Consider the following 24,402-nt stretch of genomic DNA (forward strand, 5'->3'; position numbering starts at 1 on the left):
GTTCTCCATGGTCGGCGCTCTATGCTCCATGCTCAGTGCTCTTTGTTCGGCGCTCTGTGCTCCATGGTCAGCTCTATTCGTCGCTCTATGCTCCATGGTTGGCGCTCTCTGTTCGGCGCTCTGTGCTCCATGGTCGGCGCTCTTTGTTCAACACTCTGTGCTCCATGGCCGGCACTCTATTCTTTGTGCTCCATGGTCGGCGCTCTGTGCTCCATGGTCAGAACTTTGTTCGGCGCTCTGTGCTCCATGGTTGACGCTCTTCATGTGGCGCTCTGTGCTCCATGGTCGGCGCTCTTTGTTCGGCGCTCTGTGCTCCATGGTCGGCACTCTATTCTTTGTGCTCCATGGTTGGCGCCCTTTTTTTCGGAGCTCTGTGCCCTGTGCTCCATGGTTGGCGCTCTTTGATCGGCGCTCTGTGCTCCATGGTCTGCGCTCTATGCTCCATGCTCAGCGCTCTTTGTACGGCGCTCTGTGCTCCATGGTTGGCGTTCTCTGTTCGGCGCTCTGTGCTCCATGGGTGGCGCTCTTTGCTCCATGGTCGTCGCTCTTTGTTCGGCGCTCTGTGCTCCATGGTTGGCTCTGTGCGCCATGGTCGGCGCTCTTTGTTCAGCACTCTGTGCTCCATGGTCAGCACTCTATTCTCTGTGCTCCATGGTCGGTGCTCTGTGCTACATGTTCAGCGCTCTTTGTTCGGCGCTCGGTGCTCTATGCTATGTACTCCATGGTCGGCGCTCTTTGTTCGGCGCTCTGTGCTCCATGGTCGACGCTCTATGCTCCATTCTCAGCGCTCTTTGTTCGGCGCTCTGTGCTCCATGGTCAGCTCTGTTCGTCGCTCTGTGCTCCATGGTTGGCGCTCTCTGTTAGGCGCTCTGTGCTCCATGGTCGGCACTCTATGCTCTGTGCTCCATGGTCGACGCTCTTTGTGCAGCGCTCTGTGCGCCATGGTCGGCGCTCTTTGTTCAGCGCTCTGTGCTCCATGGTCAGCACTCTATTCTCTGTGCTCCATGGTCGGTGCTCTGTGCTACATGGTCAGCGCTCTTTGTTCAGCGCTCTGTGCTCCATGGTCGATGCTCCATGCTCAGCGCTCTTTGTTCGGCGCTCTGTGCTCCATCGTTGGCTCTGTGCTCCATGGCTGGCACTCTTTGTTCAGCGCTCTGTGCTCCACGGTCGGCGCTCTGTGCTCCATGGTTAGCGCTCTTTGTTCGGCGCTCTGTGCTGCATGGTTGGCTCTGTGCTCCATGGTCGGTGCTTTTTGTTTGGCGCTCTGTGCTCCATGGTTGGCTCTGTGCTCCATGGTCAGCGTTCTTTGTTCAGCGCTCTGTGCTCCATGGTCGGCACTCTATTCTTTGTGCTCCATGGTCGGCGCTCCGTGCTCCATGGTCAGCGCTCTTTGTTCGGCGCTCTGTGGTTGGCGCTCTGTGCTCCATGGTCGGCGCTCTTTGTTCGGCGCTCTTTCCTCCATGGTCGGCGCTCTTTGTTCAGCGCTCTGTGCTCCATGGTCGGCGCTCATTGTTCAGCGTTCTGTGCTCCATGGCCGGCGCTCTTTGTTCTGCATTCTGTGCGCCATGGTCGGCGCTCTATGCTTCATGCTCAGCGCTCTTTGTTCGGCGCTCTGTGCTCCATGGTTGGCACTCTTTTTTTCGGCACTCTGTGCTCCATTATCGGCCCTCTATGCCCTGTGCTCCAAGGTCAGTGCTCTTTGTTCTGCGCTCTGTTCTCCATGGTCGGCGCTCTATGCTCCATGCTCAGCGCTCTTTGTTCGGCGCTCTGTGCTCCATGGTCAGCTCTATTCGTCGCTCTATGCTCCATGGTTGGCGCTCTCTGTTCGGCGCTCTGTGCTCCATGGTCGGCGCTCTTTGTTCAACACTCTGTGCTCCATGGCCGGCACTCTATTCTTTGTGCTCCATGGTCGGCGCTCTGTGCTCCATGGTCAGAACTTTGTTCGGCGCTCTGTGCTCCATGGTTGACGCTCTTCATGTGGCGCTCTGTGCTCCATGGTCGGCGCTCTTTGTTCGGCGCTCTGTGCTCCATGGTCGGCACTCTATTCTTTGTGCTCCATGGTTGGCGCCCTTTTTTTCGGAGCTCTGTGCCCTGTGCTCCATGGTTGGCGCTCTTTGATCGGCGCTCTGTGCTCCATGGTCTGCGCTCTATGCTCCATGCTCAGCGCTCTTTGTACGGCGCTCTGTGCTCCATGGTTGGCGTTCTCTGTTCGGCGCTCTGTGCTCCATGGGTGGCGCTCTTTGCTCCATGGTCGTCGCTCTTTGTTCGGCGCTCTGTGCTCCATGGTTGGCTCTGTGCGCCATGGTCGGCGCTCTTTGTTCAGCACTCTGTGCTCCATGGTCAGCACTCTATTCTCTGTGCTCCATGGTCGGTGCTCTGTGCTACATGTTCAGCGCTCTTTGTTCGGCGCTCGGTGCTCTATGCTATGTACTCCATGGTCGGCGCTCTTTGTTCGGCGCTCTGTGCTCCATGGTCGACGCTCTATGCTCCATTCTCAGCGCTCTTTGTTCGGCGCTCTGTGCTCCATGGTCAGCTCTGTTCGTCGCTCTGTGCTCCATGGTTGGCGCTCTCTGTTCGGCGCTCTGTGCTCCATGGTCGGCACTCTATGCTCTGTGCTCCATGGTCGACGCTCTTTGTGCAGCGCTCTGTGCGCCATGGTCGGCGCTCTTTGTTCAGCGCTCTGTGCTCCATGGTCAGCACTCTATCCTCTGTGCTCCATGGTCGGTGCTCTGTGCTACATGGTCAGCGCTCTTTGTTCAGCGCTCTGTGCTCCATGGTCGATGCTCCATGCTCAGCGCTCTTTGTTCGGCGCTCTGTGCTCCATCGTTGGCTCTGTGCTCCATGGCTGGCACTCTTTGTTCAGCGCTCTGTGCTCCATGGTCGGCGCTCTGTGCTCCATGGTTAGCGCTCTTTGTTCGGCGCTCTGTGCTGCATGGTTGGCTCTGTGCTCCATGGTCGGTGCTTTTTGTTTGGCGCTCTGTGCTCCATGGTTGGCTCTGTGCTCCATGGTCAGCATTCTTTGTTCAGCGCTCTGTGCTCCATGGTCGGCACTCTATTCTTTGTGCTCCATGGTCGGCGCTCCGTGCTCCATGGTCAGCGCTCTTTGTTCGGCGCTCTGTGGTTGGCGCTCTGTGCTCCATGGTCGGCGCTCTTTGTTCGGCGCTCTTTCCTCCATGGTCGGCGCTCTTTGTTCAGCGCTCTGTGCTCCATGGTCGGCGCTCATTGTTCAGCGTTCTGTGCTCCATGGCCGGCGCTCTTTGTTCTGCATTCTGTGCGCCATGGTCGGCGCTCTATGCTTCATGCTCAGCGCTCTTTGTTCGGCGCTCTGTGCTCCATGGTTGGCACTCTTTTTTTCGGCACTCTGTGCTCCATTATCGGCCCTCTATGCCCTGTGCTCCAAGGTCAGTGCTCTTTGTTCTGCGCTCTGTTCTCCATGGTCGGCGCTCTATGCTCCATGCTCAGCGCTCTTTGTTCGGCGCTCTGTGCTCCATGGTCAGCTCTATTCGTCGCTCTATGCTCCATGGTTGGCGCTCTCTGTTCGGCGCTCTGTGCTCCATGGTCAGAACTCTTTGTTCGGCGCTCTGTGCTCCATGGTCGACGCTCTTTGTGCGGCGCTCTGTGCTCCATTGTTGGCTCTGTGCTCCATGGTCGGCGCTCTTTGTTCAACACTCTGTGCTCAATGGTCGGCACTCTATTCTTTGTGCTCCATGGTCGGCGCTCTGTGCTCCATGGTTGGCGCTCTTTTTTTCGGAGCTCTGTGCTCCATGCCCTGTGCTCCATGGTCGGCGCTCTTTGTTCAGCGATCTGTGCTCCATGGTCGGCGCTCTTTGTTCGGCGCTCTGTGCTCCATGGTCGGCGCTCTTTGTTCAACACTCTGTGCTCCATGGTCGGCACTCTATTCTTTGTGCTCCATGGTCAGCGCTCTTTGTTCGGCGCTCTGTGCTCCATGGTTGGCGCTCTTTTTTTCGGAGCTCTGTGCTCCATTATCTGCGCTCTATGCCCTGTGCTCCATGGTCGGCGCTCTTTGTGCAGCGCTCTGTGCTCCATGGGTGGCGCTCTGTGCTCCATGGTCAGCCCTCTTTGTTCGGCGCTCTGTGCTCCATGGTTGGCGCTCTTTTTTTCGGAGCTCTGTGCTCCATGCCCAGTGCTCCATGGTCGGCGCTCTTTGTTCAGCGATCTGTGCTCCATGGTCGGCGCTCTTTGTTCGGCGCTCTGTGCTCCATGGTCGGCGCTCTTTGTTCAACACTCTGTGCTCCATGGCCGGCACTCTATTCTTTGTGCTCCATGGTCGGCGCTCTGTGCTCCATGGTCAGAACTCTTTGTTCGGCGCTCTGTGCTCCATGGTTGACGCTCTTCATGCGGCGATCTGTGCTCCATGGTCGGCGCTCTTTGTTCGGCGCTCTGTGCTCCATGGTTGGCTTTGTGCTCCATGGTCGGCGCTCTTTGTTCAACACTGTGCTCCATGGTCGGCACTCTATTCTTTGTGCTCCGTGGTCGGCGCTCTGTGCTCCATGGTCAGAACTCTTTGTTCGGTGCTCTGTGCTCCATGGTTGAAGCTCTTCATGCGGCGCTCTGTGCTCCATGGTCGGCGCTCTTTGTTTGGCGCTCTGTGCTCCATTGTTGGCTCTGTGCTCCATGGTCGGCGCTCTTTGTTCAACACTCTGTGCTCCATGGTCGGCACTCTATTCTTTGTGCTCCATGGTTGGCTTTGTGCTCCATGGTCGGCGCTCTTTGTTCAACACTCTGTGCTCCATGGTCGGCACTCTATTCTTTGTGCTCCATGGTCGGCGCTCTGTGCTCCATGGTCAAAACTCTTTGTTCGGCGCTCTGTGCTCCATGGTCGGCACTCTATTCTTTGTGCTCCATGGTTGGCGCCCTTTTTTTCGGAGCTCTGTGCCCTGTGCTCCATGGTTGGCGCTCTTTGATCGGCGCTCTGTGCTCCATGGTCTGCGCTCTATGCTCCATGCTCAGCGCTCTTTGTACGGCGCTCTGTGCTCCATGGTTGGCGTTCTCTGTTCGGCGCTCTGTGCTCCATGGGTGGCGCTCTTTGCTCCATGGTCGTCGCTCTTTGTTCGGCGCTCTGTGCTCCATGGTTGGCTCTGTGCGCCATGGTCGGCGCTCTTTGTTCAGCACTCTGTGCTCCATGGTCAGCACTCTATTCTCTGTGCTCCATGGTCGGTGCTCTGTGCTACATGTTCAGCGCTCTTTGTTCGGCGCTCGGTGCTCTATGCTATGTACTCCATGGTCGGCGCTCTTTGTTCGGCGCTCTGTGCTCCATGGTCGACGCTCTATGCTCCATTCTCAGCGCTCTTTGTTCGGCGCTCTGTGCTCCATGGTCAGCTCTGTTTGTCGCTCTGTGCTCCATGGTTGGCGCTTTCTGTTAGGCGCTCTGTGCTCCACGGTCGGCACTCTATGCTCTGTGCTCCATGGTCGACGCTCTTTGTGCAGCGCTCTGTGCGCCATGGTCGGCGCTCTTTGTTCAGCGCTCTGTGCTCCATGGTCAGCACTCTATTCTCTGTGCTCCATGGTCGGTGCTCTGTGCTACATGGTCAGCGCTCTTTGTTCAGCGCTCTGTGCTCCATGGTCGACGCTCTATGCTCCATGCTCAGCGCTCTTTGTTCGGCGCTCTGTGCTCCATCGTTGGCTCTGTGCTCCATGGCTGGCACTCTTTGTTCAGCGCTCTGTGCTCCATGGTCGGCGCTCTGTGCTCCATGGTTAGCGCTCTTTGTTCGGCGCTCTGTGCTGCATGGTTGGCTCTGTGCTCCATGGTCGGTGCTTTTTGTTTGGCGCTCTGTGCTCCATGGTTGGCTCTGTGCTCCATGGTCAGCGTTCTTTGTTCAGCGCTCTGTGCTCCATGGTCGGCACTCTATTCTTTGTGCTCCATGGTCGGCGCTCCGTGCTCCATGGTCAGCGCTCTTTGTTCGGCGCTCTGTGGTTGGCGCTCTGTGCTCCATGGTCGGCGCTCTTTGTTCAGTGCTCTGTGCTCCATGGTCGGCACTCTATTCTCTGTGCTCCATGGTCGGCACTCTATTCTCTGTGCTCCATGGTCGGCGCTCTGTTCGGTGCTTTGTGCTCCATGGTCGGCGCTCTTTGCTCCATGGTCGGCGCTCTTTGTTCAGCGCTTTGTGCTCCATGGTTGACTCTCTTTGATCGGTGCTCTATGCTCCGCGGTCTTTGCTCTATGCTCTGAGCTCTTTGCTCTATGCGCCGCGCTCTTTGCTCTGCTGCCTCCATTCATGAGGATAAATCCGATGTCTTCTGTTTCATTTACAGAACCCAAAGTCTTTACTCTGTTAACAGGATTTGATTTATATTGTCTGCTAAACGGAGGATAATTTATGGCTCCCATTAATGAAAACACAGCCGAACATGAACATTAGCTGCATATGACTGGAGGACTATTAATAGGGAGGTGTGGGTGGTGGATCTCTGCTGCCTGGTGCATGCAGTGCGGAACATTGAAAACTTGACTCATAGACTGTTCCGTTGCCAATATTGATTGTTCTTCCCGTCTTCCTCCAGAACTGGAGGCACCAGATTATTAGAAAAGAAAAAAAAGGGGATATGAATTTTTTTTATCATTACAAGTCTCCTATTACAATTGGCTATAATCATAACTTGAAAGAAACAAGTGACTGCACAAGCGTCATTACTGGATGTTATGTTGGAGCCCACACAACATCTATGGGCCTGTGATGAGGGGGAGACCAGCGCTCATTTTTTTCCTTTTGCTGAAATGGTCTGTGCTTTTTATTCTCTTGCATGAAAATGTAGGTGCTTCCACACAGTGCAGCAGTAAGTGTGGCAAATAGGTGGCACTAGAGTTCTAGTCCTCTTCCTCTCTGAAGAGAGAATTTGCATATTTCCCAGAGGAGCATTGTGGCTTTAAGTCTCCTCCTCTCGACATGCTTATCATGTCACTCTCCGCAAGGAGAACCGATAGTTCTTGGATCCCGGTCAGACGCCTCTCAGTCAGCCAAACCAGATCTCCAATTTGCACTGACGAGGGGCAATACCCCGAAACACAGTGTCTGCAAATTGAGATTCTGGTTTGGCCATTATCCTAAGTCATGTGACAAGGCTCGTTAAATGATCGACATTGACTGTTAGGATTGCTACTTCCAGTAGGTGGCACTAGAGTTCTAGTCCTCTTTCTCTCTGAAGAGACAATTTGCGTAGTAAGTGTATAGATCCAGGAGCTCCCCCTAGTGGAGACTTGAGGTGTCAGATTACGGTATATAAGTTTTAGCATTTTTTTCCGTGACCTCTATAATGTGTTAAAAAAGACTCTATATATAATATACACATACATGCAGCGGGGAAAATAAGTATTTGATACACTGACGACTTTGCAAGCTTTCCTACCTACAAAGAATGGAGAGGTCTATAATTTTTATCGTAGGTACACTTCAACTGTAAGATACAAAATCTTCAAAAAACAAATCACCTTTGTATTTTATTGAATGAAATAAGTATTTGTTGCTCCATGTGCCTAGTGTTTTGCTTGTGGATCTTTTTGCTGCCTGACGTTAGACTTCGTTCTGACCATCCGTTTTGCCTGCTCTTTGCTCTGATCCACTTTCCTCCTGGTATTCTGACCTTGGACCGTTACCCGACTACGCCTTTGTCTCTTCTGTCTGTTTATGACGTTCCCTCCTGGCTTTTAACCTCGGACTCCTTGGCTATCCTTTGTCTGTGATAAGCGACTCAGCATCACATTTCTAAATTCTATTTTTCTCCAATGAGAATAGCTGCTCAATACACAGTAAAAAACAAAACAAAAATGCAAGGAGGGGAACGATACTGTTTAAAAAAAAAATGGTACATCTAGGAAAACTATATATCATATAAAAATGATATGTTTTATTCACAAATATGCAAAACCTGACCTCCAACTGTTATAGTTGGAAGGGACCTCCAGGGTCATAGTGTCCTGCTCCATGCAGGGTTCACTAAGCAATCTCCAGCCTCTGAAGACTTCCATTGAAGGAGAACTCACCACCTCTCATGGCAGCCTGTAGTGTTGCATCCCTGTAACAGGACGCGTGAACAATATCTGTCGATCGTGCAGCATCTAAGCGGGTGTGTGGGGTTGTGATGTCAATAGCGCCGCTTGCCTCTGAATTGATAGTTGGTGGGGCCAGTTTACCGGTCAGCGGATTCATGCTGCCCAAACCACGTGTAGCATGAATCGGAGCCTGGCTGCACGGTTGCAGCCTGGAATGTTTTCACTGAAACTCTCCAGTGGTTAGATTGGAAGGCTACAAGGGCCCATACAACTGACCAACATGCGTGTTTGGAGTGGACCAAATCTTGCACCGGAACCTATTGGACTGTAGTTCTGCCACTGAATTATAGGGAAGGTTTTTCTTAAAAATTTAAGTTCTGGAGGATGAGATGCTTCATACTTCTGCAGATGATGAGCCTCATCTCTTTACGACAAGCTGGGAAGATGCTATAAATACATTTCTGATTGTTGATGGATCATTAGCATATTAGCTTTTTTTTGTCAGTTTGGCAGTGAATTAATGCAAATAAAAAATCGCTCATTGCACCTTATGTGGCTTTTAGAAACGGGCGAACCCGAACAGTAAAGTTCGGCGTCCGTACCGAACACCTGTTCGGGCACGGTCACCAAACACGAACTTCACCAGGAAGTCTGTGTTACCGTTTGGATTCGGCCCCCGAACACCCGGTGTTTGTTGTGCTGTTATGTGCATGACAGGGCGGCAAAAACCACTTCTGATCAGCGGTGAAACCATCCCCGCCGGTCAGACAGCTGCGGTTCCTATCCTGTCAAATGACAGTGTTAGTCCGCCGCTGTGATCGGAGGTATAAAGTTTACTTCCGGTCACTGGCGCCGTCTGATGGGACTACTGCTTCCATTGGCTGATGCCTGCTGCTGCTAATAACAGTGAAAGCAGGAGCGGCTGATGGGAGTATTCATCAGCCGGCACCTGCGCTATCAATAAATAATTTAACAAAACCTGCATGGGTTCTCCTGTTTTTTTTGATAACCAGCCAGGCAAAACTGGCAGCTGTGGGCTGCAACCCTCAGCCGTCGGGTCAGCAATTGGCAAGGTTGGTAGTCAAGAATAGAGGGGTCCCCACACTGATTTTTTAATTTAAATAAATAATTTAAAAAAGGTGTGGGGTCCCCCCCTATTTTTGACCAACCAGCCTTGCTAAAGCAGACAGCTGGGGGCTGGTATTCTCGGGTTGGTAAGGGGCCATGGATTGTGGCTCCCCCCCCCCACAGCCGCCCAGAAAAGGCGCATCTATTAGATGCGCTAATTCTGGCCCTTTGCCCAGCTCTTCCCACTTGCCCTGTAGCGGTGGCAAGTGGGGTTCATATTTGTGGGGTTGATGTCACCTTTGCATTGTCAGGTGACATAAAGCCCACGGCTTAGTAATGGAGAGGTGTCTATGTCTGAGGATAAATAGTTTTCAACCTGGATGGTGCCAGGATGCGAGCGTCCAGCCTCAGAGCCACTGATGAATGAGCTGCTGTGAGGGCAGCCTCAGTGAGTAGCAGTGCCCTCCTCCATGCACGTAAAGGATCTGAATTATTCCTCCTCCTGGTATGCTTCACCCTAGAGAGAAAAAGTCCATTTCCATTGCTGTTGTCCTACCAGTGTTACTATAGGAATGCAAATAAGTTGTTTACGGTCTGATTGTTGCATATAAGAGGAGGTAAGTACTTAAAGGGATATTCCTACCTCACAATGTAAAGACATAGCGTTTCGGTTGGGATTTACCGTGGCATATCACACACACACACACACACACACACACACACACACACACTCTAGTCCACATGTGTTGGAAACTGCCGCATGGCCCTATTTAAAGGGGTTGTCCACCTTTTGGGAACAATTTTTTTATTTTTTATTAAATGTGTTTACCCTTTTATAGCCTCTCCGTTGCACTGTCTATTGCGCAGGCTGCAGATTGAGTCACCTGAGAATCGGCCAGTGAGCTTATTCTGATAATCCGTTGCAAGTGCTCCTCTCCGCTGATTTATGACCATATCGAAGTTGAATGTCCAGGAAACCATGAATCTTTAAAAGCCAAATGATGCAACATTCATATTGCCTCCGAATTGCAAAAAAAAAAGTTTTCTTGTTGTTTTTTTTGTTTGTTTGTTTTTTTGCCCCGTGTACCTGCATTTATGGGAAAAAAAACTGTCCCCAAAGGTGAACAACCCTTTTAAAGAATATTGCTATATTGTAGTTCCCTGCAGAGCTGTTGTCTGGAAAAACAATGGAGGACGCAGCGCTTAATGGTATTCCGTCAGCAGGTTCTTACCCCCCACCCCACCCCCAACTATTAATACCTGCATCGGGCTCTTTTAAAGACAAGTCCAGCAATACCTTTACATGGCCAAGTCCGTTCCTCCATTTCTGAGAAATCAGTGTTTCAATTGATATGCAAATGAGGCTGAAGAGCTATGGTAGATCTGAAGCCTGTGTCACTCCAGCTCTATTCCTAGCCCAGAACCGCCTGCTCCTGCTTAACTGACTGTTATATCTATACTTGTTATTACATATGTTATCGTACTGTATACATGCTTTTTACATCTAAGTACATTTTATAATTTTTTTATATTTATTTGGATTTTTTTATTTTTTTTTAAATTAGCCAGTTCTACTTTTTTCATCTAGTAACCCAGGAAGCAGCTCCCATTCAATGACATATGGCTTTATTAAATTTGCTATAATTTTGTGACCGATTTTCCAGGCTCGCACAGCACCTGCCTCCTTCTTCCACTCCTTTTTCTGGGACCGCTCCTCTTTGCGTTGTCCATCCTGGAGTTAACGGCAGATAAAATATTGGCTTTATTTATTTAGAGTACCTTTGTTTTTAATGTCCTATGTGAAATCTCCTCATCAGGTTTTATAGCAATAACTGCTTATAAACTTGGGATCTTTATATACAGACACTTGTATTTTGCCTTTTCTGTGGTTGGATTGTGTTCCTCTTACTTTACTAAGCAGGTTTTGGGTTTGTTTGTTTTTTTTGCAGGCAAATAGAAGGGAAGGTGGTTGAAATCTCCAGACTTCAAGAAATATTCACGGAGAAGGTTCTTCAGCAGGTAAAATAGGAAATTGACCGCTTCCCTGGTTGACCGTCCTGGTAAACTCTTGCTATTGTTGCTTTATGAGCTCAACAGAGGCGTGTGTGAACATATCCATGTACAGCAGTAGTATTAAAAAATGCAAACTACTAAGAGTCCTCAGACTATGCTATCTAGGCTTAGAGGACCTATCGGCTATGCAAAAAGCCTAAAAAGTGACCATGAATGAAATTTTGAGACATCTCGTCGTTCGTCGTTAGAAGATCTGATGGTTTCCCACAGTATTACAGGAGCGCATTACTCCTTTTACCACAACAAGCTCAGAATCATCGGAATATCTTCTTTGGGGGGGGATGCCAAAAGTGATCTGATTCTATACAGCATCTGAACTGCAATTACAACCGCACATGCGCGGCCGGAACTCCGCCCCCTCCTCCCCGGACTTCAGAATGGGCAGCGGATGCGTCGAAAAACTGCATCCGCTGCCCACGTCGTGCACAAATTTCACAACGTGCGTTGGTACGTCGGCCCAACGCTTAGCGACGGACCCGTACCGAGGCTAGTGTGAAAGTAGCCTAAGGCCTCTTTCACACTTCCGTCTTTTTCCTCCCGTCGAAATACGTCAAGTTTTGAAAAAAACAGGATCCTGCAAATTTTTCTGCAGGATCCTGCATTTTCCCATAGACTTGTATTAACGACGGATTGTGACGGATGGCCATCCGTTTCGTCCGTTGTTCACTGTATCTGTCGGAAAATAGGGTCTGTCGTACGGAGAAAACGTTCAGAGGAAAGTTTTCTCTGCACGTCGGAAAATCGCTCAGCGACGCGTCCTGTGCTGTCCGTCGTTGGTTATAATGGAAACCTATGGACGCAGGATCCGTCGCTGACCGTCAAACACAGGAATCCAGCGACGTATGCCGTTTTTTCACTCGGAGCATGCCCGGAAGGATTTTCAAGTCAGGGAAAAATCTCTCTCTCTCTCTCTATCAAATCTTATACCTGAAAATGCAGGCAGGAACTCCTTTGACGCATCCATCATAACACTGGATGCGTTGCACACGTTTTCCTCTATTTTCTCAACATCCGGCGATACGTCGCTTCACTGCATTAGGGCGCACCCCGACCAACGGAAGTGTGAAAGAAGCCTAAGAAGGCGGCAGTAGCAACATTTATCTCAGTTGCTGTTTCTAGCCTTCTCCTGATACTTCTTAATACCCAGGAATCCATCACATAACTACATTCAGCACTAAGACAGCAGCACAGATCTCGCCTGTGTTTTCTTGCTGCACACCTTACTCTTCACCAATGCAGTGGTGTCTCACACAGGAAAGGAGAGACTTCAGACAACTTCAGACTTTTTGTTAAATTATAATATACAGTATTGTGCAAACGTTTTTGGCAAGTGTGGAACAAATGCTAAAAAGTAAGACTGCTTAAAAAATGTAGTTTTAATAGATTATTTTTAACAACAAAACGCAAAGAGCATAAACAAAAATCTTCATCACAGCAATATTTGGGGTTACCGCCCATTGCCTTCAAAACCACATGTGTCACGACTCAGCTGTCAGTTGACCTGGGACCAGGTGCTCCTTCCCTGTCCCTAACACTAGGGGGCACCCTAGCTCGCCCTATTTCCCGAGATACTTCTGAAGGTGAAGATGCCGGGGCCTCCACCCTTCCCTTATCTCCTGAATCAGCCTTCCGTCTGTTCTCCTCCCCCACCCAGTGAAGAGGGGAGCTGCCATGCAATGCAGTACACCAACCCGACAAGGCAACACAAACAAGGGTAAATGAAAATACCAGGCATACAAATATTCACTAACTTATAACAGAGCAATGGCATCGGGAGTGGAGGACTGGGAAAAGCCAAAGTAGAGGGAAGGGAATTATCACACTTACAAACCCACGCAGGGCCGCGCTTAGCAACCCGATGTTTACCCTGGTTACCAGCGTAAAAAAAAAAAAAAAAACACTACATACTTACCTTCCGCTGTCTGTCCCTCGGCGCTCTGCTTCTCTGCCCTGTGTAAGCACAGCGGCCGGAAAGCACAGCGGTGACATCACCGCTGTGCTCTGCTTTCCGGCTGGCCGGCGCTCACAGTGCAGAGGAGAGCAGAGAAGCAGAGCGCCGAGGGACAGACAGCGGAAGGTAAGTGCCGTATGTAGTGTTTTTTTTTTTTTTTTTACTTTTACGCTGGTAGCCAGGGTAAACATCGGGTTACTAAGCGTGGCCCTGCGCTTAGTAACCCAATGTTTACCCTGGTTACCAGCGAAGACATCGCTGAATCGGTGTCACACACGCCGATTCAGCGATGTCAGCAGGAAGTCCAGCGACGAAATAAAGTGCTGGACTTTCTGCAGCGACCAACGACATCACAGCAGGATTCTGATCGCTGCTGTGTGTCAAACTGAACGATATCGCTATCCAGGACGCTGCAACGTCACGGATCGCTAGCGATATCGTTTAGGCTATATTCACACTTTGCGGATTTTGCTGCGGATCCGCAGCGGATTTGACCGCTGCGGATCCGCAGCAGTTTCCCATGAGTTTACATTACAATGTAAACCTATGGGAAACAAAAAACGCTGTGCACATGCTGCAGAAAAATCCGCGCGGAAACGCTGCGGATTACATTCCGCAGCATGTCACTTCTTTTCTGCGGATTTTCACCTGCTCCAATAGAAAACTGTAGATGAAAATCCGCAGAAGAAACTGCACTAAAAACCGCGATAAATCCGCAGTAAAAACCGCGATGGGTTTTCACTGCGGATTTTGGAATTCTGCTGCGGAAAAATCCGCAGTGGAATCCGCAAAGTGTGCACATAGCCTTAGTGTGACGGTACCTTTAGAGAACTAACCACAGATAATCTGTGGATGTCGCTTGTGAAGATGTTTTTCCATGCCCAAAACAAGCCAAATTAGTAGCCTTTGTGGATTTTTAGCTACAGAATTCGAATTAAGGGATTTTCACTGTATAGAAAACATGTCACTTGACCGTCTGGTTACTAAGGAATGTAACCTGATAGCTGCAACCGTTTGTATGGGGTTTGTCAAGCAGCATGTCCCTAGCAATTTTTCCTCTTTAGATGTTCAACTCAAGGGCAACATGGAAAAAAGCACAGTCTAGGCATTTCCATGGCCACAATTAAAGCTCTGTCTTATTACCATATTAGTCAGACGAGAAAATAGCCCTACTAGGAGCCTCCAATATGATGGATCTCGGTCTTGTATGGCAGCTCGATGAGAAAATAGTTAAAACCAAAATAATTGGCCATCTGGCCTATTACTGTTCTGCTAATTGCTGCATGCCGTCGTTTCCTTTCTCAGCTGGAGGTACCTAGTTATGAGCCTTTCAATACAAGAAGCGCATCGTATCTGTGCTAGCTCTAAATGAATCCCTCATTGCTGGTAAGTGTGGCACAAGCAGATTGAGCATGTAAAGTAATGTTCAGCACTGCAGTTAATGAAGCTGCCGCATTACCGGAGAGCGGACTGGCTTCTCCAGGCACATCATCCCCAAAGAAATGAGGCGTCCTGTGTCTTAATGGCACAGTATGCAGACACTGTTGGCCTCATTTATTATAGAGCATTTCCCTTTGATATGACACAAAAAATCCAACAAATTTGGAAAAGAAGTCCTTGAGTCACCTCCTCAAGGGGCACATAAGATACAGTTCGCCATGCTAATCTGTGTGACTTGTAGCCGATTGTGGAAATTCCCAAAACTTATTGTTGCACTGATTCGTTCTCATCTGTACTGCTGTAACATAATACTAATCAATCTCCCCTCCTCTAAGTTTTTCCAAATGTAGTAGCCAGGCTCAGTTTTCTGTCCAGCTGATACACCGATGCCTCCACCCTGTGCCAGTAATTGCACTGGTTTACCGTCTGCTCTAGAGTACAATGTAGACTTATCATACTCGCCTACAGTGGTTTGCCACACTAAATCTCCTCTTTTACATCTAATGATCTAACACGAACACCCTTCATAATCCGAACCGTCAAGACTTATCTCATGCTGCACCAGTTCTTTGGAATGCTCTACCTAAAAAAAAAAAATAGTTTTAATTGCCTGAAAACAACAAATCTTTTTAGTCAGGCCGATGTAGCTTTCTATAAATGCAGGGTACCTTACCCTATTTGGTATAAAAAAAAATTAAAAAAAAATGAATGGGCCATGGTACGAAACAAGCTCTTTCTAGCTCCGTGCAGTCCCCTCATAGATTGCAAATTATACCTAGCAGCAGCTCTCACCCCATTTTACATTAATTAGATTATTTTTTAATGTCTGACCTTTTGTACATGTTGAAAATTCTGCTATAGTATAAATAAAGATGATTGTAGATGATGGATGGGTGGGTTGTTGAATGAATGATTATGGATTGTTAAATTGATTGATTCAAGGATTGATAAATGAAGGGTGATCATGATTAATGGTGGAAGGAATGATTGATGGGGATGATGGATAGATGGGTGAGTGAAGGTGGTTGGATGGCAGGAAGGGTGATTATGATTGATGGATTGATTGGTGAATGGAAGGATGGATAGGTCCTTGATGTTTGATGGATGAGTGATGATGGATGGAAGAATGGATGAGTGGTGATGTTGATGGAAGGAAAGATGATGAGTGGATGGCAGGAAAGGTTATGATAATTGATGGATGGGGGATGATTCATGGATGGGAGGATGGATAGGTGATGAAGTTTGATGGATGAGTGATGATGGAAAAATGGATGAGTGTGTGATGGAAGGATTGGAGAAAGGATGATTGGATGGATTTGATTGATTATTAAATCTGAAGAATTATTAGCTCTTAAAAAAAGATTGACTATTACAATTATTATTGTCTTAGAAAAATGAGATGTAAATTTTGTAAACCACTTCAGAGCAATGCAGATCCAGCACTGAACTGAAGAGCTGTCAAGACTTGTTGCTAGGAATCTTCTCCCGGGCAACCGTAGAGTTTTATTTGGGCTTATCAGCAGATCCTCCATAGTAATAAGCCCGAGTCCTGCTGGCACTGACGAGCTGTCCTTGCTCCACGTCTTCCTCTGATCTCCCCTCCGTAGCTGCAGGGTTCAGGTGGAGAATCTCTGTTGCAATGTGCTGAACACATGGTCCTGGAGTAAGAGGTCAGCATGTAATGTGCACATCATGGTTACTGCTTGTGGAAGTCATATTGGAATCAGAGCTCTGGACATCTCGGGGGTTAATGGTTACTTCTCTTCCTCTCATCTGGCAGGAAACCGATATTGACAACATCCATCAGCTGGTGGTGGGCGCCACGGAAAATATCAAGGAAGGAAACGAAGACATACGAGAGGTAATATCCTCAACCAAAAGTCATCCTCCGAGCTGTAATTATGTTTGTGTCTGGAAGTGGCGGGGGAGGGGAAGATGACGTGTGTGCGTGTTTGATGTGTTGCCGTCTCCCAATTGTCACCCGGCAGCTCGGAGCAATAAACCATTAATCCTCTATTCACACATTTCTCAGTAATCATCGTGAACCGTGTTTCTTTCTCAGAATTGCCTTATGTACAAACAAGTGTTCGCTGTGTGTATGCGTGGAGGACGCACGCTTCCGAGAACACAAATTATTCTATACGTTACACCACATGCTATACTGGCCCCTACATGAATACGGCCATGATGAGCGATGGCCTTGGCAATACCCCATAGACTGGTTGCATCAAAGTTCTGAAAAGCTCGTTATCATAGGATAGGATTTTTATTTTGTCCTTATTGTCAAAAAAATCTATGTTCATGAATATTGTGTAGGCCTCCCTTGTGATGTCGGCACGTCTCCGATACCTTTAAAGGTATCCTGTGATATCCGGTACAAAGACTACCGGATCTATCACTATAGAATTAAAATGGCGGCCTACTTGTTACGCTGACAGACCTGTCTCAGAATGTTAGGACAGATGCCTGTGCGCATGTCCAGTAGAAAGCTCCACTGCTGTGTCCTGGAGATAAGCTACACCATGTACTGTCCTTCAGAAGACGGGGTGGACAAAAGTATGAGCAGCCTCTTAGCTAATTATACCTGGTATCTTCAGTATTAGACCAGATAGACATAGTGGATAGCAGTGTGAGCAGCCTCTTCTTACCTCAGTAGCCCTGGTATCTCAAGTATTAGATTAGATTAGATTGACAGTGTGGACAGCAGTGTGAGCAGCCTATCCTTACCTCAGTACCCCTGCTATATCCAGTATTAGATCAGATGGACAAGGTGGACAGCAGTGTGAGCAGCCTATTCTTACCTCCTTACCCTGGTATCTCCAGTATTAGATCAGATGGACAGCAGTGTGAGCAGTCTCTTCTTACCTCAGCACCCCTGGTATCTCCAGTATTAGATCAGATACACTGGATGGACAGCAGTGTGAGCAGTCTCCTCTTACCTCGGCACTTCTGGTATCTCCAGTATTAGATTAGATAGGGTGGACAAAAGTGTGATCAGCCTCCTTTTTACCTCAGCATCCCTGGCATCTCCAATATTAGATCAGATAGACAGGATGGACAGCAGTGTGAGTAGCCTCTTCTTACCTCAGAACCCCTGGCATCTCCAATATTAGATCAGATAGGGTGAACAACAGTGTGAGCAGCCTCTTCTTACCTCAGCACCCTGGTATCTCCAGTATTAGATCAGATAGACAGGGTGGACAACAGTGTGAGCAGTCTCTTCTTACCTCCGCACCCTGGTATCTCCAGTATTAGATCAGATAAGACAGGGTGGACAACATTGTGAGCAGTCTCTTCTTACCTCAGCACCCATGGTATCTCCAGTATTAGATCAGATACACAGGATGGACAGCAGTGTGAGCGGTCTCCTCTTACCTCGGCACTTCTGGTATCTCCAGTATTAGATTAGATCGGGTGGACAACATTGTGAGCAGCCTCCTTTTTCCCTCAGCATCCCTGGCATCTCCAATATTAGATCAGATAGACAGGATGGACAGCAGTGTGAGTAGCCTCTTCTTACCTCAGAACCCCTGGCATCTCCAATATTAGATCAGATAGGGTGGACAACAGTGTGAGCAGCCTCTTCTTACCTCAGCACCCTGGTATCTCCAGTATTAGATCAGATAGACAGGGTGGACAACAGTGTGAGCAGTCTCTTCTTACCTCCGCACCCTGGTATCTCCAGTATTAGATCAGATAAGACAGGGTGGACAACATTGTGAGCAGTCTCTTCTTACCTCAGCACCCATGGTATCTCCAGTATTAGATTAGATACACAGGATGGACAGCAGTGTGAGCGGTCTCCTCTTACCTCGGCACTTCTGGTATCTCCAGTATTAGATTAGATCGGGTGGACAACATTGTGAGCAGCCTCCTTTTTCCCTCAGCATCCCTGGCATCTCCAATATTAGATCAGATAGACAGGATGGACAGCAGTGTGAGTAGCCTCTTCTTACCTCAGAACCCCTGGCATCTCCAATATTAGATCAGATAGGGTGGACAACAGTGTGAGCAGCCTCTTCTTACCTCAGCACCCTGGTATCTCCAGTATTAGATCAGATAGACAGGGTGGACAACAGTGTGAGCAGTCTCTTCTTACCTCCGCACCCTGGTATCTCCAGTATTAGATCAGATAAGACAGGGTGGACAACATTGTGAGCAGTCTCTTCTTACCTCAGCACCCTGGTATCTCCAGTATTAGATCAGATATGGTGGACAACAGTGTGAGCAGCCTCTTCTTACCTCAGCTCCCCTGGTATCTCCAGTATTTCAGTCATGGTCAAAAGTATTGACACCCCTGCAATTCTGTCAGATAATACTCATTTTCTTCCTGAAAATGATTGCAAACACAAATTATTTGGTATTATCTTCATTTAATTTGTCTTAAATGAAGAACACAAAAGAGAATGAAGCAAAAAGCAAAACATTGATCATTTCACACAAAACTACAAAAATGGGCCAGACAAAAGTATTGGCACCCTCAGCCTAATACTTGGTTGCACAACCTTTAGCCAAAATAACTGCGACCAACCGCTTCCGGTAACCATCAATGAGTTTCTTACAATGCTCTGCTGGAATTTTAGACCATTCTTCTTTGGCAGACTGCTCCAGGTCCCTGATATTTGAAGGGTGCCTTCTCCAAACTGCCATTTTTAGATCTCTCCACAGGTGTTCAATGGGATTCAGGTCTGGACTCATTGCTGGCCACCTTAGAAGTCTCCAGTGCTTTCTCTCAAACCATTTTCTAGTGCTTTTTGAAGTGTGTTTTGGGTCATTGTCCTGCTGGAAGACCCATGACCTCTGAGGGAGACCCAGCTTTCTCACACTGGGCCCTACATTATGCTGCAAAATTTGTTGGTAGTCTTCAGACTTCATAATGCCATGCACACGGTCAAGCAGTCCAGTGCCAGAGGCAGCAAAGCAACCCCAAAACATCAGGGAACCTCTGCCATGTTTGACTGTAGGGACCGTGTTCTTTTCTTTGAATGCCTCTTTTTTTCTCCTGTAAATTCTATGTTGATGCCTTTGTCCAAAAAGCTCTACTTTTGTCTCATCTGACCAGAGAACATTCTTCCCAAAACGTTTTAGGCTTTTTTAGGTAAGTTTTGGCAAACTCCAGCCTAGCTTTTTTATGTCTCGGGGTAAGAAGTGGGGTCTTCCTGGGTCTCCTACCATACAGTCCCTTTTCATCCAGATGTCGATGGATAGTACGGGTTGACACTGTTGTACCCTCGGACTGCAGGGCAGCTTGAACTTGTTTGGATGTTAGTCAAGGTTCTTTATCCAACATCCGCACAATCTTGCGTTGAAATCTCCTGTGAATTTTTCTTTTCCGTCCTCATCTAGGGAGGTTAGCTACAGTGCCATGGGCTTTAAACTTCTTGATGACGCTGCGTACGGTAGACTCAAGCAATGAAATTACAGCGCTCCATCCAGGTGTATAATCCAAACGAATAAATTTATTGAGCCATACAGTAGCAACGTTTCGACCCGGTGGGTCTTTGTCAAGCATACAGTGCAGTGCACAGGTCCGGCTTTAAATAGTGTGTGCCACACAGGGCACCAATCCCCATCAAGCCGCCCACCACCACATAATCAATACAATACAATATAAAAACAGACATCAGACATATCCATATTAAAAGTCCCCAACCGCCCATGTTAATATTATACATAACAAGTAAATATTCCCCTCTTATACAAGTAAATATAGAATGATCATGGAATCTCCAGCAGTCAAGTTCCTGCATCAGTGTCGTCATGGCAGCATTATCCAATCACCATAGATCCACATGGCTCTCTGTAAACACGGCAGAGCCAATGAGCACCCAGCTTCCACTGGCGCCATGAATATTCTTACCGCCACTCACTAGCCCCCATCTAATAGAAGATCCGCTCCCAGCCAATCCGAGAACTCCTACCAAGCCCAGAGATATCTTACGTCATTACCGGGGAGTCCGTTGCCACTACCTGGAGCTCCGTGACGCAGCATCCAGGGAGCGCATGCTGCCGTGTTTACAGAGAGCCATGTGGATCTATGGTGATTGGATAATGCTGCCATGACGACCCTGATGCCGGAACTTGACTGCTGGAGATTCCATGATCATTCTATATTTACTTGTATAAGAGGGGAATATTTACTTGTTATGTATAATATTAACATGGGCGGTTGGGGACTTTTAATATGGATATGTCTGATGTCTGTTTTTATATCGTATTGTATTGATTATGTGGTGGTGGGCGGCTTGATGGGGATTGGTGCCCTGTGTGGCACACACACTATTTAAAGCCGGACCTGTGCACTGCACTGTATGCTTGACAAAGACCCACCGGGTCGAAACGTTGCTACTGTATGGCTCAATAAATTTATTCGTTTGGATTATACACCTGGATGGAGCGCTGTCATTTCATTGCTTGAGTCTTCGATGGTCCTAGTGGGTTTCTCGGACCTGGACGGGCGCTCCTGCGTGCGAGTGCTGTCAGCCATCTTTTCTTCTTCTTGGACTGTGCACGGTAGACACAGGAGCATTCAGGTTTTGGAGATGGTTTCTCAAGTCCTCAGACAGTTCTTTGGTCTTCTTTCTTTTCTCCATGCTCAATGTGGTACACACAAGGACACAGGACAGAGGTTGAGTCAACTTTAATCCATGTCAACTGGCTGCAAGTGTGATTTAGTTATTGCCAACACCTGTTAGGTGCCACAGGTAAGTTACAGGTGCTGTTAATTACACAAATTAGAGAAGCATCACATGATTTTCCGAACAGTGCCAATACTTTTGTCCACCCCCTTTTTTATGTTTGGTGTGGAATTATATCCAATTTGGCTTTGGGACAATTCTTTTTGTGTTTTTTTTCATTTAAGACAAATGAAATGAAGATAATAATACCAAATAATTTGTGTTTGCAATCATTTTCAGGAAGAAAATGAGTATTATCTGACAGAATTGCAGGGGTGTCAATACTTTTGGCCATGACTGTAGATCAGATAGACAAGGTGTGCAGCAGTGTGTGCAGCCTCCTCTTACCTGAGTACCTCTGGTATCTCCAGTATTAGATCAGATAGACAGCAGTGTGAGCAGCCTCTTCTTACTTCAGCACCCCTAGTATCTCCAGTACTAGATGAGATAGACTGGGTGGACAGCAGTATAAGCAGTTTCTTCTTACCTTAGCACCCCTGGTATCTCCAGTATTAGATCAAATAGACAGTAGTGTGAGCAGCCTCTTCTTACTTCAGCACCCCTAGTATCTCCAGTACTAGATGAGATAGACTGGGTGGACAGCAGTATGAGCAGTCTCTTCTTACTTCAGCACTCTCGGTATCTCCAGTATTAGATCAGATAGACAGGGTGGACACAAGTGTGAGTGGCCTCTTCTTACCTCAGCACTCCTGATATCTCCAGTATTAGATCAAATGGACAGCAGTGTGAGTTTCCTCTTCTCTTGGTCTGTGCAATATCTAGGTAGGTGTTTTGTATCAGAGTAATGTCCACATGAATGTCAGGAAATCGTGTTTCCCAACAGAATATTTCCTGGTAGTCGGGATAGATGCCCAGTCATCCATCCATAATAGCAAATAAGTGGATCTCTTTCTGATCACTGGAGGTCTGACCACTGGGACTCTAGAATGGCCCATTGTATGGGGCTGTCGGAAATAGCTGAGCGCTGTTGTAACCTTGAATGTATTGCACACATGAGCGTCCTATAGTAAACATGTCAAGGTGCATTACTACACGGGTGAATATACTTGTGGGCATAAAGGTCCAGATCGTGGGAAAGTTTCATGTTTCGTCATATAGTCATGTTAGACCCACCACTGTGATAGCAGCAGCCATTCCGTGTAATATAGACCAGTGACTGTTAGTGTCCGTGTCGTCTGATCTGCTCTGACACTTCCCCACTGGAGACCTGCTTCCTTCTCCTTTTACTCCCATCTTGTATATCTGCCAGTCTGCGTATAATGGCAGTTTAGTCTTTACTCACAGTTTCCGAGCTGTTCCCAAGGTCACGCCCGGCTCTTCTCAGCAGAAATTCCTGGATAGACGACACATATCACCCCTGCAGAGGTTTAAATTAGGTTAAAAGTATCACTTTCGTATGAGACCGAAATAAATCCGCAGCAGTTAATTCGTGGGCTTTGAATCGCGCTTTCCCTGAAAGCATCTGCTGAATTAATAGAAGAGCAGCGAACGGAGGGTGCGAATTTGATGGATGAGTCGACTGTAAAGATGACAGCTGTCTGCAGCCATCAGGGCTGTGAATATACGGCAATACGCTTCAGATCTCCAGGGTGTGAAACCAGCTCCGTCACTGTCATGGGCTGTTCACATCTTTGTTGCTCTCAAAATGCTCATAGGAGAAGCCTAGCTCTAAGCACCCCACCAACAGCGACCACCTGACCCTACAAGACCAGACAGGTAATGGATCGGAGGTTGATCATGCGCACTGCCACTACATTTTTTTCTAATGGGAGAATTGAAGTTCAGCTGAGTGCAGCACTCGGCAATCTGCAGCGCTCTCTTTAGGAATGAATAATAGAGTAGTATGTATGATCAACTAGCGCTCCATTCCTACAAGGCTCTTCAGAGCCCCGATTATCAGGAACGCTGGGGGCCATGGCGCTCAGACCCCATAGATCACAAATTTATTCCCTATGCTGTGGTTAGGGGGATAACGTTCGAACTTGAAAACAAGCGTACAGCGGCTGACATAACTATTGATCACATCACCAATTTTCTAAGTAAATATATTTCTAAAAAAAAGCTATTGACATGAAATTTTCACCAGGTGTCGTAATAACCCATCCAATCCACACAGGTAAATAAATCAAACCACAGATGTCCATAAATTTTATGTTTTGTGTAATAATAGGAAATTACACAGGGAATAAAGTATTGAACATGAAGAAAGAGAAGTTCAGAAAGTCATGAAAAATCATGACACCAGCTAAAATCTATCAGTAATTATAAAGCAATCCTTCTACTTAGTGACAAATAATATCAGATGGTTTAACTGACGGCTTATAAAAAAAGGTGTCTCATTATCAAGGTGCCACACAAGAAACATCTTATGATGGGTAAAACCAATGAGCTGTCTCAAGACCTTTGCAACCTTATCGCTACAAACGATACTAATGACATTGGTTATAGAAGAATTTCTAAACTACTGAAGGTTCCAGTGAGCACTGTTGGGGCCATAATTTGGAAGTGGAAAGAACAACATTTCACCATAAGTCTGTGTTCACATGCCTCGGAGTAACCTCCGACTCTGCCCTGTCCTTCACACCACACATCCAAGCTCTTTCCACCTCCTGTCGCCTCCAGCTCAAAAATATCTCCAGGATCCGTCCTTTCCTCAACCCCCAATCTACTAAAATGCTTGTGCACGCCCTCATCATCTCCCACCTTGGCTACTGCAACATCCTTTTCTGCAGCCTCCCTGCTAACACCCTTGCACCTCTCCAGTCCATCCTTAACTCTGCTGCCCGACTAATCCATCTCTCTCCTCGCTACTCCTCCACTTCCCCCCTCTGCAAATCTCTTCACTGGCTCCCATTCCTTCAGCGTACCCAGTTCAGATTACTAATACTGACCTACAAAGCCATCCACAACCTGTCCACAACTTTATCTCTGAACTAATCTCCCGATATCTTCCCTCACGTGATCTCCGGTCCTCCCAAGACCTCCTTCTCTCCTCCACACTTATTCGCTCCTCATTCAATCGCCTCCAAGACTTCTCCCGAATATCCCCCATCCTCTGGAACTCTCTGCCCCAACACGTCCGACTATCAACCACAGTCGGATCCTTCAGACGGAACCTGAAAACTCATCTCTTCAGGAAAGCCTACAGCCTGCACTGACACCGC

At 47.9% G+C, this 24,402-nt stretch overlaps 1 protein-coding gene across 1 annotated transcript in view; it reads left to right on the forward strand.

Moving 5' to 3' along the window:
* STX18 (syntaxin 18) overlaps positions 1-24,402 on the forward strand; it is a 197,491-nt gene that overhangs the window by 168,000 nt on the left and 5,089 nt on the right. Inside the window, exons 9-10 of the mRNA XM_069744834.1 lie at positions 11,026-11,095; positions 16,321-16,401. Coding sequence (XP_069600935.1) covers positions 11,026-11,095; positions 16,321-16,401 — 151 coding nt within the window. The remainder of the gene's footprint in view (positions 1-11,025; positions 11,096-16,320; positions 16,402-24,402) is intronic.

The sequence above is a fragment of the Ranitomeya imitator genome, chromosome 1, assembly GCF_032444005.1.
Source record: "Ranitomeya imitator isolate aRanImi1 chromosome 1, aRanImi1.pri, whole genome shotgun sequence".
NCBI lineage: Eukaryota > Metazoa > Chordata > Amphibia > Anura > Dendrobatidae > Ranitomeya > Ranitomeya imitator.